Below are 14,747 nucleotides of genomic sequence, written 5' to 3' on the forward strand. Positions count from 1 at the left end.
GTCCCCTTTAGTCGCCTTCTACGACACATGAGGAATGCGTGGGAAGTATTCTTTCTCCACTATCCCCAGCAATATATGCTGATATATTCATTCCTAGCTCTCTCAGAATTCAAGGAAATGTTTTGGATTTTCTCAAGCCTTGTCCACAATATTCTTTTCAAATGTTCTTTGTTCCTCCCTTCTTATGTTGATGTATTCATTCCTAGCTTTCTTATATCTAGGAAAATCTGGATAGCTGGAGTGTTACCTACATCTTTGCTGATGGACATCTCGAAGCTCCTTTTCTTTTACACATCTTTTATTACAACATTCTGCCCTCTTTCTCAACATTTCCTCTGTTTATGAGGCTAAAGGTATCCAAGCTATAATTCCATCATTTCAAATTTAGCAGACTCTCATCACAGTGCCCTGGTTCTTGGGTAATGAACTTAGTTTCCCAATCTATATTACCACAGATATTGCTGGGGGTCTGTCAAGTTTATACTATCAAGTGACCCTTAAGGTTTTCTCTCACTCCTACTCTTTTAACTTCCTCATTTAGTACATGGATATTAATGAACATTACATGATCACCATTACCAATTGGTGTAACTTTTATTATATTCAACATATCCATGCCAAAATGTGTGATGAGAAGGTCCAGTAATGATGGTGTATCAGTACCTTTCATCCTAGCAGGTTTACTGACATGTGGTTATAGGAAGCTTCCCATAAACACTTAAATTTTGTTCCTGCTACTGAGAAAAGGCAGCCCTGAAGCAGCAGGAGCCCCTGGATAAAGAGTCCTGGTGTTAAAAAAGAGAAATATACATAAGTATACATATGTAAGTAGGAGAGATGGCCAGAAAGCATTATTGGACTACACGTTAATTGATAGGTGTGTGAAAGAGAGACCTTTGGATGTTTATGTGCTGAGAGGGGCAACTGGAAGGATGTCTGATCATTATCTTGTAGAGGCGAAGATGAAGATTTGTAAAGGTATTCAGAAAAGAAGAGGGAATCTTGGGGTGAAGAGAGTGGTGAGAGTAAGTGAGCTTGGAAGGGAGACTTGTGTGAGGAATTACCAGGAGAGATTGAGTGCAGAATGGAAAAAGGAGAGAGCAAATGATCTATGGGGAGTGGGGGAGGAATGGGATGTATTTAGGGATGCAGTGATGGCTTGCACAAAAGATGCTTGTAGCACGAGAGAGATGGGAGGTGGGCAGATTAGAAAGGGTAGGGAGTGGTGGGATGAAGAAGTAAGATTGTTAGTGAAAGAGAAGAGAGAGGTCTTTGGATGATTTTTGCAGGGAAGTAGTGGAAATGACTGAAAGATGTATAAAAGAAAGAGGCAGGAGGTTAAGAGAAAGGTGCAATTGGTGAAAAAGAGGGCAAATGAGAGTTGGGGTGAGAGTATCATCAAATTTTATGGAGAATAAAAACATGTTTTGGAAGGAGGTAAATAAAGTGTGTAAGACTAGGGAACAAATGGGAACGTCGGTGAAGGGGGCTAGTGGGGAGGCAATAACAAGTAGTGATGAAGTGAGAAGGAGATGGAGTGAGTATTTTGAAGGTTTGTTGAATGTGTTTGATGATAGAGTAGCAGATATAGGGTGTTTTGGTCGAAGTGGTGTGCGAAGTGAGAGGGACAGGAAGAATAGTTTGGTAAACAGAGAAGAGGTAGTGAAAGCTTTGCAGAAGATGAAAGCTGGCAAGGCAGCAGGTTTGAATGGTACTGCAGTGGAATTTATTAAAAAAGGGGGTGATGTGTTGTTGACTGGCTGGTAAGGATATTCGATGTATGTATGGTTCATGGTGAAGAGCCTGAGGATTGTCGGAATGCATGCATAGTGCCATTGCATAAAGGCAAAGGGGATAAGAGTGAGCGTCCATATTACAGAAGTATAAGTTTGTTGAGGATTCTGGGAAATCATATGGGAGGGTACTGATTGAGAGGGTGAAGGCATGTACAGAGCATCAGATTGGGGAAGAGCAGTGTGGTTTCAGAAGTGGTAGAGGATGTGTAGATCAGGTGTTTGCTTTGAAGAATGGATGTGAGAAATACTTAGAAAAACTGATTGATTTGTATGCAGCATTTATGGAGAGAAAAAGATTTTGAGTGATCGGGGCCTGAACATGCAGGAGGGTGAAAGGCGGGCAAGAAATAGAGTGAATTGGAGCGATGTGGTATACGTGCTGTCAATGGATTGAATCAGGACATGTGAAGTGTCTGGGGTAAACCATGGAAAGTTCTGTGGGGCCTGGATGTGGAAAGGGAGCTGTGGTTTCGGGCATTATTACATGACAGCTAGAGACTGAGTGTGAACAAATGGGGCGTTTGCTGTCTTTTCCTGGTGCTGCCTCGCACACATGAGGGGGGAGGGGGATGTTATTCCATGTGTGGCGAGGTGGCGATGGGAATAAATAAAGGCAGACAGTATGAATTATGTACATGTGTATATATGTATATGTCTGTGTGTGTGTATATACATATGTGTATATTGAGATGTATAGGTATGTATATTTGCGTGTGTAGACGTGTATGTATATACATGTGTATGGGGGTGGGTTGGGCCATTTCTTTCGTCTATTTCCTTGCGCTACCTCACAAACACGGGAGACAGCGACAAAGCAAAATAAATAAATAAATCTCTCTTATCCTTTCATTAATCACTTGATACAACCACCTCAAATCGCATATTGTCCTCAAACATTTAATTTCAATACATCCACCCTCTTCTGTACAACCCTATCTATAGCCCATGCCTCACATCATATAATATTGCTGGAACTACAATTCCTTCAAACATACCCCTTTTGGCTCTTCAAGATAACATTCTCTCTTTCCACACATTCTTCATCGCTCCAAGAACCTTCGCCCCCTCCCCTGTCCTATGACACTTCTGCTTCCATTCACTACCAAGTCCACTCCAAAACATCTAAAATACTTCACTTCCTCCAATTTTTATCTAATCACATTCACATCCTAACTAACTTGTCCCTCAACCCTACTGAACCTAATAATCTTGCTTTTATTTACATCTACTCTCAAATTTCTCCCTTCACAAACTTTTCCAAATTCAGTCACTCTGCCTGTTGAAGGTTACACTGTGAGAGAAAAGTCATCTCTAATGAGGATCTATCACTGAGTATTCCTACCAAAGAACTATTTACTCTAACAAGAATCTACATTTCCCTGCTACTGAGGCAGCAGAGCTTTGGGCTGCAGAAGCCTTTAGAAAGGTATCCTGGTGAACACCAGGACTTTCTTTTTCATAGAAACTGGTACTGGTCATGGGGTAATCATAAATCAAAGAAAATAAGACTAAATATTCTACACATTTTCATCATCAGCTTTCTCTAATATAGCTTGAATTCTTATTATAACTCTGCTCATTACCAAAGTCACCACTTTTCTTCAATGTGAACTTCAAATTCTAGCTTTCAATGTACGATCACTTTTGGGTCTTTGAAATTTCCTTCTCTTTAATCTTTTTTTTTCAGACAGCATATGCAGATTTAAACAGATTCAAGGTAGCAGAGAATGTTCAAAAAATGGGGCCCCACAAGTGTATGAATCCCTCCCCAGACAGTACAAATAGATAAATCATAAATATGCAATTTTTGAGATGTGTAGATAGCAATCTTTCTCCCCCTTTTCCCACAGATATGGAGATTCATTTTTTACTCTTGTAAATATGATGGGTTATATGTCACTATATATGTTTCTGCTCTAAGTTTCAACTATGGTGAGTGTGAACCCAATACACTTACTGTCACTATACCAGGAGTCCTTGTAATTATTTCCTTACACATACAAACTGTCGATACTAACTTCTTTTTTGGCACCCTTTGCTTGAAGTGCTGCTAGTTGTCTCTGAATTTCAAGATTTGTTAGGATCCAGCCTCGCTCCACATCCTGTACTGTCTGGGCATAGAGGAGATTCAATCCCACACGGTCATTCATCACACCTTGATCGATGTTCACATCCCAATAACTGAAATAAATTTATTTTGTTAAAATCAGCATTATAATGCCACAAAAGTGAACATAAATCACAAAATCTGACAATGAATTGGCTAATATTCACAGAAAGCTTCAGTGGTAGCAATATCATCTTGGATAGGACTACTGTTGGTGCAAAATAAAGAATCCAGAGATCAGTATTGCAAAAATTTCAGAAATCTATATAGTTTCATAGGATTTTGTCATGATAAAATTTTTGATATGCATCATTTCTTCTATCCCCATTCAGTTTACAGGTATCATCACATTGTGCTTGTACACAGTATGAGAAAAAATAGCATTAGTACAGAACTGTACCAGTGAGAGAACCTATATCAAGTTTACCCAATGCACAGTAATATATTCTTTAAATAAATTTTTCTCAATCCACTCAGAAATATTCAAAAATAAAAAATATGGGAACATTGGTGAAGGGGGCAAATGGGGAGGTAATAACAAGTAGTGGTGATGTGAGAAGGAAATGGAGTATTTTGAAGGTCTGTTGAATGTGTTTGATGATAGAGTGACAGATTTAGGATGTTTTGGTCAAGGTGAGTTGTGAAGTGAAAGGGTCAGGAAGAATGGTTTGGTGAACAGAGAAGAGGTAGTGAAAGCTTTGTGGAAGATGAAAGCCAGTAAGGCAGCAGGTTTGGGTGGTATTGCAGTGTAATCTATTAAAAAAAAAGGCGGTGACTGTGCTGCTGATTGGTTGGTAAGGATATTCATGTATATATGGACCATGGTGAAGTGCCTGAGGATTGGAGGAATGCATGCACAGTGCCATTTTTCAAAGGCAAAGGGGATACAGGTGAGTGTTCAAATTACAGAGGCATAAATTTGTTGAGCATTCCTGGGAAATTATACAGGAGGGTATTGATTGAGAGGGTAAAGGCATGTACAGAGCATCAGATTGGGGAAGAGCAGTGTGGTTTCAGAAGTGGTAGAGAATGTGTGGATCAGGTGTTTGCTTTGAAGAATATATGTGAGAAATACTTAGAAAAAGAGATGGATTTGTATGCAGCATTTATGGATCTGGAGAAAGGATATGATAGGATTGATATAGATGCTTTGTGGAAGGTTTTAAGTGTATATGGTGTGGGAGATAAGTTGTTGGAAGCAGTGAAAAGTTTTTACCAAGGATGTGAGGCATGTGCAAAAGAAGGAAGAGAGGAAAGTGATTGGTTCCCAGTGAAGGTCTCAAAAAAAAGGCAGGTTTGGTGTCTGCTGGGGAGGCTAGGAGGTGAATCAGTTGCTGACTGCAGATGAAATGGTTCTAGTGGCTGAATTCAGTGAGAAACTGGAAAAGTTGGTAGTTCTGATATCTATGTTCAGGAAAGGATGTGAAAGGAGGAAGCTGAGAGTTAATGTGACTGAAGGTAGAAGAAGTTCAGCAGGGGAGAAAGTTTGGTGTGAGTGTGAATCTGAATGGAGAGAACCTGAGGGAAGTGGGTTGTCTTAGATACCTGGGAGTGGACACCATAATGAACTATGGACACTGAAGTGAACCATATGGTGAGAGAGGAAACAGAGGTCCTGAGTGTGTTGAGGAGTGTGTAATGTGAGGACAAAGATGGTTAAGTCTGATGGAACAGTAGTCCTGGTGGTGCAGTATGGATGCAAGTCATGGGCTTTAAATAAACAAGTATGGAATACAGTGGTTGTGTTGGATATAAAATGACTGAGAACAAAGTACATTGTGAGGAGGGTTAATCATGTAAGGAATGACATGGATTACCTCCGTACAAGTCCCTAGAGTGATATTTTGCTATGATGGTTGGGCTGGCACACAGCGCTCACCACTTTTCTCTCGTGCCAGTTCTCTAATCATCAAAAAGTCAATCTCATATAATATAATTTTTCTTGGCTATGTGAAAAAGAGGCACAATAGTGTGTAAGTTAAGAGATGAACAAGGTGTGCTGAAATGGTCTGAACATATGGAAAGGATGAGTGAGGATAGTGACGAAGAGGATATATGCTTGAGAAGTGGAAGGAATAAGAAAGAGGGGAAGATTGGGAATGAGATACAAAGGTGCCATTAGAGACACTTTAAGTCAGCGGGGCTTGAACATGCAAGATGGTGTGAAGCATGCATAGGATAGAGAAAATTGGAGCAATGTTAGATGTGGACAGCAACATGCTGTCAATGGGCTGAGCCAGGGTACATGGAGTAATCAGGGGAAACCACAGAAAGGTTTCTAGGACTTGGCTATGGACAGTGGAGCTAGGGTTTTTGTGCATTATGCACAATAGCTAGAGAGTGTATGTAAGCAAATGAGTGCTGTTTCTTTGTCTGTTCCTTGTGCTACCATGCTAATATGGAAAAATAATCACAAATAAATCAATCCATAAAAAGGCGCACAAAATTTATGTATTTTTTCATAAGACTCAATGCAACCATTCCTAGTTTATGAAAAACACATTATCTACCAGACTGGGTAATGTTGTGTATGCAAGTTACATGAATTTACATTCTTTAGCTTTCTATTCATAAGATTAGGTACAGAAAAAGTACAGAAACCATTGTTAATTTATGAAGAGAGTCAAACATTTGTAGTTTATGAAAAATATATTATTTGCAGGATTAGCTGATTGACAGTAAGGATGGCATGGGTGTAGTGGAGCAAAGCAGAGGGCATTCCAGGTAGGGGTGGGCACCAAAGACTTGGTAAGTCTCTAGAAAAGAAACACTGTCTGTCTTCTGTGGTCACTAATGGTTTACTGAGACAGATCCAGGGACATATTCTTTGTTTGGGGTGCCATCTATAGCCAGCCAACTAAGCTTACAATGTATGCAGAAATTAAATCTGTAGACTGACATTCATAGCATCCTGCTATGTAAGAGCAAAATGACGATAGCACCTATGGGGGCTTATTATCATGATACATATTCATGGGTAAAGAGGTGAAATTGAAAAGCATAAACTCTAAATGATACTAATGAAGAGGCAGCTGCAACCTCAATCATTTCCATGGCAACAGAGTTTCTCTCATACCAAAAAGACAATGGAACAAGCCATTAAGAACTATAAATGATAATGGATGAAAAGGTCCATCTTAGTAGAACAAGAAAGGAATTTAAATACAGGAATGAAAAACTAACCATATTGGGATTCTTTTCCTTTTTACTGATTCCTTTCACTTGCCCTTTCTTTTATGTGATTCCATAAATTCTTTGTAAACATTCCAAGTTTAGTCTTCATGCTAATCTCTCCTTTCCTTTCTAGCTGCTCTTTTTTTTTCCACTATCTTATATTTAACCAATGGTTTGTCATGCAAATTTTTTAATATTTGTTTCTTTTGGTTGGTACTGAGCCACTAGCTATTTCTTATGGCCTCTGATAGAACATATTGGTGTTTACATTGCTTCAAAAGTATAATTCTAATCTATTTTTGAGAGGTGAAACTAGAGTGTACTAAACCAAATTAGATAAGCAGATGGAGAGATAGCAAGGAAGTGCCTGCTTAACTAAGAGTGCATATGAGATTTTACCTATGGCTATGACAGCATGAAGCACTCACTAAACTGTTACTCACTCCTGAGCATTAGTCTACCTCACTCCTAGAATTTTTTGTCAGAAACCACTAAGGTCTTTCCCTCTTATTTGAAGGGCTCTAATACTTTTTTCCACTCCTTTTATAAATAACTGAAGCAATTCATTGTAGATTCAATGCTGTTTTTTCCATTTCATGAATTCTGTCTTAATGTTTTCTTTAATATCCCGAACTTGCAGCCATGTACATCTTAATATATCTTTCACATCTATCTAGACTGTTCCAGTGCCTTCAGTTTTTCAGTAAAGTCCATGTATTCCCTTCACATGCTTCTACCAAGTGAGTGTTTATGATTTCTCTTCAGTGTATCTATAATATTAGTTTGCTTTTTGGTGACCATGCTATACAGAAGGTATATCAAAATTTTCATCAGCCTTTTATTTTACAGCAAAGTTTTATCTTACTGCTCATTACCTGACTCATTATTACACTTTTCCTCAATGTAAACTTGAAATTCTAGCTTTTAATATAAGGTAATTCACAAGTTTTTAATATTTTCTTCACTTTAAATCTCTTATGCTGTTGGGCCCATGTAGTGACATGCTTGATTTTTTGTTCACTAAATTTCATCATGAGCTTACCTTTTTGTACTGTATGGGGAAGGAGTTTTTTTGCATGTGGGGTCCCATCTCTCGAAAATTCTCTACTATCATACAAACTCTTCAACTTGTGTATGTTGTCTGCATTACCATGTCTTCATTCATTGTTTCATTCATCCACCACTCTTATACCATAAAAGATTTTTCTACATTCTTATTAACAAGTTTCTTAATATCATGTTATGTCACCTGGCTGCTCTATCATGACATCTCTCAAAGAACTGTTTACTGTTCACATCATCGATCTCTTTTAAAAACTTACAGACTGTGATCATATCAATCCTCACTCTTCTTCATTCCAAGGTGTGCAAGTTTAAAGTCTCCAGCCTTTCCCTGTAACATCATTCTCTTAAATCTTGAGCTTCTTTGCTGCACTCCTCTGGTTCTTCTCTATGAGCTCTTTGTGCTTCTTTCAATGACCAAACCTGAGAGGCATACTCTAGGATATGAATAGCATGCTAAATATTTCCATATCCATAAACTTAAAAGCTATTCCTATTCTAATATTTGCTACAAGACCGTTTATCTTCCCACTACTCTCCTTACATGGAACTCATGTGACAGGTGAGGAATGATGCTGACTGCCAAGTCCTTCTCATATGCAGGATCCTAAAGCATATTTCCAGCTGCTTTGTCCCATCCTCATTACTTTGCATTTAATCTTGTTGAATTTCACCTGCCATGTTTTTGACCAGCTTTGGAGTTTGTTAAAGTCCCCTTGAAAGCTGAAGTAATTCTCCTTACTTTTCATTACCCTACTGACCTTTGCATCATTTGCAAACATACTTAGGTAGTATTCTATATTCCCGGTAAGTCATCAACATAGACTGAGAAGAGTATTGGTTCTAGAACCGAACCTGTGGCAGTCCATTAGTCAGTGTGCTCCTCTAAAATGTGTTCTTTGTTCCCCTTCCAATGAGATACTCTTCTATCCATTATTGGAGTTTTTCCCTTATTCTTGTCCCTTTACATATCATACCTAAATCTTTTTCCACTTCACTTTCTTTTGATCCTATCACTTTACTTATTCTGGTGTCCTCTGCAAACATCTCACTATACTTCCTTTTACCTTTCTGTCTACATGCTGACATCATTTCTATAAACATTGTTGAATCAAATAAATTCTTTTTGGCACATCTGATACAATGTTTTCATCTGCCATAGTTCCATCTTGCTACTATGAATATTCTGTTTGTTGATAACTTCCTGATTCATCTTGTTTAAGTTCTGTTCTGTTTTGCTAGTATATCTATCAACTTCAGTACTATACTATATCAAATGCCTTAGCAAAGAAAAACTATAAAAGGAGATATATTTCTTGCATTAGGTTTTCAAACATGTCACTGAGGACAGCTAAAAACGGTGTTTGCATGTTTTTGCTAACCACAAATCTGTGTCAGTCACAACTGTTCTTTGTTGTTTCAACTGAAGCTTATATTCTCTCTTTGGACTGGTGATACCAAAGCCATTCTTGTACTTTTGCTATACTGCTCTCATCTAGGCTTTTTATCAAAAACATTATAACATCATAAGTCTTGTTACTACATCTCTCTTTAAAAAAAAAAAAAATAGGTAGTGCTCCATCTGGGCCTGCTGCTGAGTTCTATTTGAACTAGTTTATGGTTATAAATATATCATTTTCATTTACCATAACACTGAAGATGGCAGTCTCAACACCACTTCCATGGTCTAGTGGTTAGTGTTCCTGACCATGATGCATTCTCTGACTGCCCAGAGTGGGGCACATAGGTCTGAAACCAAGTTGAGGCAGTCAGTCCACAGTCAACCCAACTATTCATCCACCCTCAGGGTTTGGTTGATAAATGGGGTACTTGGCCCATCCTCCTCGAAGGCTCAGAATGGGGTGTCTGAATGTGTGTGAATGTAACCAAGATGAAAAGAAAGGAGAGACAGGTAGTATGTTTGGGGAAAGAAACCTTGATCTTCTGGCTCTGAGTGAAATGAAGCTCAACAGTAATGGGGAAGAATGGTTTGGAAAAGTCTTGGGAGTAAAGTCAGGGGTTGGTGAGAGAACAAGAGCTAAGGAAGGAGAGCACTACCCATGAAGCAAGAGTTGTGGGAGTGTGTGATAGAGTGTAAGAAAGAAAATTCTAGATTGATGTGGGTAAAACCGAAAGTAGATGAAAAGAGATGGGTGATTATCGGTGCTTACGTACTTGTTCGTGAGAAGAAAGATCATGAGAGGCAAGTGTTTTGGGAGTAGCAGAGTCAGTGTGTCAGCAGCTTTGGTGTACAAGACCAGGTATTAGTGATGGGGGATTTAAATGCAAAGGTGAGTAATGTGGCAGTTGTGGGTATAATTGGTGGACATGAGGTATTCAGTGTTGTGAATGGAAATGGAGAAGAGCTTATGGATTTGTGTGCCGAAAAATGACTGGTGATTGGAAATACTTGGTCTAAAAATAGAGATATACATAAGTATACATATGTGAGATGGAGAGATGGTCAAGGCATATTACTGGATTACATGTTAATTGATAGGTGTGTAAAAGAGAGACTTTTGGATGCTAATGTATTGAGATGAGCATCTGGAGGGATGTCTAATCACTATCTTGTGGAGGCAAAGGTGAAGATTTGTAGAGGTTTTCAAAAAAGACGAGAGAATGCTGGGGAGAAGAGAGTGGAGAGAGTAAATGAGCTTGGAAAGGAGACTTGTGTGAGGAAGTACCAGGAGCATTTGAGTGTAGAATAGCAAAAGTTGAGAGGAAATGATGTAGGGGGTAGTGGGTGAGGAATGGGATGTATTTAGAAAAGCAATGATGGCATGTGAAAAAGATGCACTGTGGCATGAGAAAGGTGGGAGGTGGGCAGATTAGAAAGGGTAGTGAATGGGGGGATGAAGTAAGATTGTTAGTGAAAGAGAAGAGAGTGGCATTTGGAGGATACTTGCAGGGAAGGAATGCAAATGATTGGGAGATGTATAAAAGAAAACAGAAGATCAAGAGGAAGTTCAAGCGTTGAAAAGAGGACAAATGAGAGTTGGGGGTAGGGAGTATTGTTAAACTTTAAGGAGAATAAAAACATGTTTTGGAAGTAGGTAAATAACGTGTGTAAAACAAGAACAAATGGGAACATCGGTGAAGGGGGAAAAGGGGTTAGTAATAACATGTAGTGATGAAGTGAGAAGATGGAGAGAGTATTTTGAAGGTGGTGTGCAAAGTGAGATGGTCAGGGAGAATGGTTTGGTTAAATGAGAATAGGTAATGAAAGCTTTGCGAAAGAATAAATCCAGTAAGATGGCAGGTTTGGATAGTATTGTAGTAGAATTTAAGAAAGGGGGTGACTGTGCTATTGATTGGTTGGCTGAGGATATTCAGTGTATATATGGATCATAGTGAAGTGCCCGAGGATTGGCGGAATGCATGCATACTGCCACTGTATAAAGGCAAAGGAGATAAAGGTGAGTGTTCAAACTACAGAGGCATAAGTTTGTTGAATATTCCTGGGAAATTATATGGGAGTGTACTGACTGAGAGGGTGAGGGCATGTACAGAGCATCAGACTGAAGAAGAGTAGTGTGGTTTCAGAAGTAATAGAGGATGTGAGGATCAGGTGTATGCTTTAAAGAATGAATGTGAGAAATACTTAGAAAAACAGATGGATTTGTATGTAGGATTCATGGATCTGGAGAAGACATATGATAAGGTTGGTAGAAATGTTTTATGGAAGGTATTAAGAGTATATGGTGTGGGAGGTAAGTTGCTAGAAGGAGTGAAAGGTTTTTACCAAAGATGTAAAGCATGTGTACGAGTAGGAAGAGAGGAGAGTGATTGGTTCCCAGTGAATGGTGGTCTGCAGCAGGGATATGTGGTGTCCCTATAGTCCTTTAATTTGTTTATGGATAGAGTGGTTAGGGAGGTAAATGCAAGAGTTTTGGAGAGAGGGGCAAGAATGCAGTCTGTTGTGGATGTGAGGGCCTTGGAAGTGAGTCAGTTGTTGTTTGCCAATGATACAGCTCAGGTGGCTGATTCTGCAGAAGTTGGAAATTGAGTTTGGAAAAGTGTGTGAAAGGAGAAAGTTGCAGAAGTTGGAGATTGAGTTTGGAAAAGTGTGTGAAAGAAGAAAGTTGAGAGTATGTGTGAATAAGGGCAAGGTTATTAGGTTCAGTAGGGTTGAGGGACAAGTTAATTGGAATGTAAGTCTGAACGGAGAAAAATTGGAGAAAATGAAGTGTTTTAGATATCTGAGAGTGGACTTAGCAGTAAATGGAACCATGGAAGCAGGAGTGAGTCAAGGGGTAGGGGTATGGGGGCGAAGGTTCTGGGAGCAATGAAGAATGTGTTGAGAGGAAAGAAAGTTATCTTGGAAAGCAAAAATGGGTATGTTTGAAAGAATAGGGTTGTATGAAAGAGGGTGGATTTGTTGGAAATAAAATGTTTGAGGACAACATGTGATGTGAAGTGGTTTGATCAAGTAAGTAATGTAAGGGCAAGAGAGATGTGTGGAAATAAAAAAGAGTATAGTTGAGAGAGCAGAAGAGGGTGTGTTGAAATGGTTTGGACATATGGAGAGAATGAATCACGAAAGATTGACAAAGAGGATATATGTGTCAGAGGTGGAGGGAACGAGGAGAAGTGGGAGACCAAATTTGAGGAGGAAGGATAGAGAGAAAAAGATTTTGAGCAATATGGGCCTGAACATACAGGAGGGTAAGAGTTGTGCAAGGAATAGAGTGAATTGAAACAATGTGGTATACCGGGCTCGACGTGCTGTCAATGGACTGAACCAGGGCATGTAAAGCATCTGGGGTAATCTATGAAGAGGTCTGCAGGGCCTAGATGGGGATTGGGAGTTGTGGTTTCAGTGCATTACACATAACAGCTAGAGCCTGAATGTGAACGAATGTGGCCTTTTTGTCTATATTCCTGGCGCTACCTTGCTAAAGGGGGACAGCGATGCTGTTTTCCTGTGTATGTAGTGTCTGTGTATGTGTATGTATATGTATGTATTTGTTGATATGCTTATGTATGTATATGTGCCTATGTGGGTGTATATGCATATATATGTGTATATGACTGGATGGGCAATTCTTCGTTTGTTTCCTGGTGCTACCCCGCTGATGCAGGAAACAGTGATTATGCGTTATATTAATAATAATAAAATACAAACACACACACACACACATTATATATTTTTCATTATCATCATTATAATACTTTGTCGCTGTCTCCCATGTTAAGCCAGGTAGCGCAAGGAAACAGACGAAAGAATGGACCAACCCACCCACATACACATGTATATACATACACGTCCACACACGCACATATACATACCAATACATTTCAATGTATACATATATATACATACACAGGCATATACATATATACACATGCACATAATTCACACTTGCTGCTTTTTTCATTCCTGTCACCACCCCACCACACATGAAATGACAAACCCCTCCCCCCGCATGTGCGCAAGGTAGTGCTAGGAAAAGACAAGAAGGGCCACATTTCTTCACACTCAGTCTCTAGCTGTCATGTATAATGCAACGAAACCACAACTCCCTTTCTACATCCAGGCCCTACAAAACTTTCCATGGTTTACCCCAGATGCTTCACATGCCTTGGTTCAATCCATTGACAGCACATCAACCCCGGGACACCATATCGTTCCAATTCACTCTATTCCTTGCACGCCTTTCACCCTCCTGCATGTTTAGGCCCCGATCACTCAAAATCTTTTTCACTTCATCCTTCCACCTAAAATTTGGTCTCCCACTTCTCCTTGTTCACTCCACCTCTGGCACATACATATCCTCTTTGTCAATCTTTCCTTGCCCATTCTCTCCATGTGACCAAACCATTTAAATACACCCTCTTCTGCTCTCTCAACCACACTCTTTTTATTGCCACATATCACTCTTACCCTTTCATTACTTACTCGATCAAACCACCTCACACCACATATTGTCCTCAAACATCTCATCTCCAACACATCCACCCTCCTCCATACAACCCTATCTATAGCCCATGCCTCGCAACCATATAACATTGTTGGAACCACTATTCCTTCAAAAATACCCATCTTTGTTCTCCAAGATAACGTCCTCTCCTTCCAAACATTCTTCATCGCTCCTAGAACCTTGGGCCCCTCCCCCACCCTGTGACTCACTTCCACTTCCATAGTTTTATCAGCTGCTAAGTCTACTTCCAGAAATCTTCAACACTTCACTTCCTCCAGAAGGTCAAAAGAAAGGTGCAAGAGGTGAAAAAGAAGGCAATTGAGAGTTGGGGGGGAGAAAGTATCAATGAATTTTAAGGAGAATGAAAAGATGTTTTGGAAGGAGGTAAATAAAGTGCATAAGACAAAAGAACAAATGGGAATATCGGTGCAGGGCGATAATGGGGAGGAAATAACAAGTAGTGATGATGTGAGTATTTTGAAGGTCTGCTGAATGTGTTTGATGACAGAGTGGCAGATATTTAGTGTTTTGGTCGAGGTGGTGTACGAAGTGAGAGGGTCAAGAAGAATGGTTTGGTAAACAGAGAAGAGGTAGTGAAAGCTTTGTGGAAGATGAAAGCTGGCAAGGCAGCAGGTTTAGATGGTATTGCTCTGGAACTTATTAAAAAAGGGGGTGACTGTGTTG

General features: G+C 39.5%; 1 protein-coding gene across 2 annotated transcripts in view; it reads right to left on the reverse strand.

Annotated features, from left to right (window-relative positions):
* The window catches only part of LOC139749109 (sorting nexin-17-like), a 186,109-nt gene that overhangs the window by 98,722 nt on the left and 72,640 nt on the right, over positions 1–14,747 (reverse strand). For both annotated transcript variants that reach the window (XM_071662692.1, XM_071662691.1), the window contains exon 6: positions 3,815–3,977. In XM_071662692.1, the coding sequence (XP_071518793.1) occupies positions 3,815–3,977 (163 nt within the window). The remainder of the gene's footprint in view (positions 1–3,814; positions 3,978–14,747) is intronic.

The sequence above is a fragment of the Panulirus ornatus genome, chromosome 6 (assembly GCF_036320965.1).
Source record: "Panulirus ornatus isolate Po-2019 chromosome 6, ASM3632096v1, whole genome shotgun sequence".
NCBI lineage: Eukaryota > Metazoa > Arthropoda > Malacostraca > Decapoda > Palinuridae > Panulirus > Panulirus ornatus.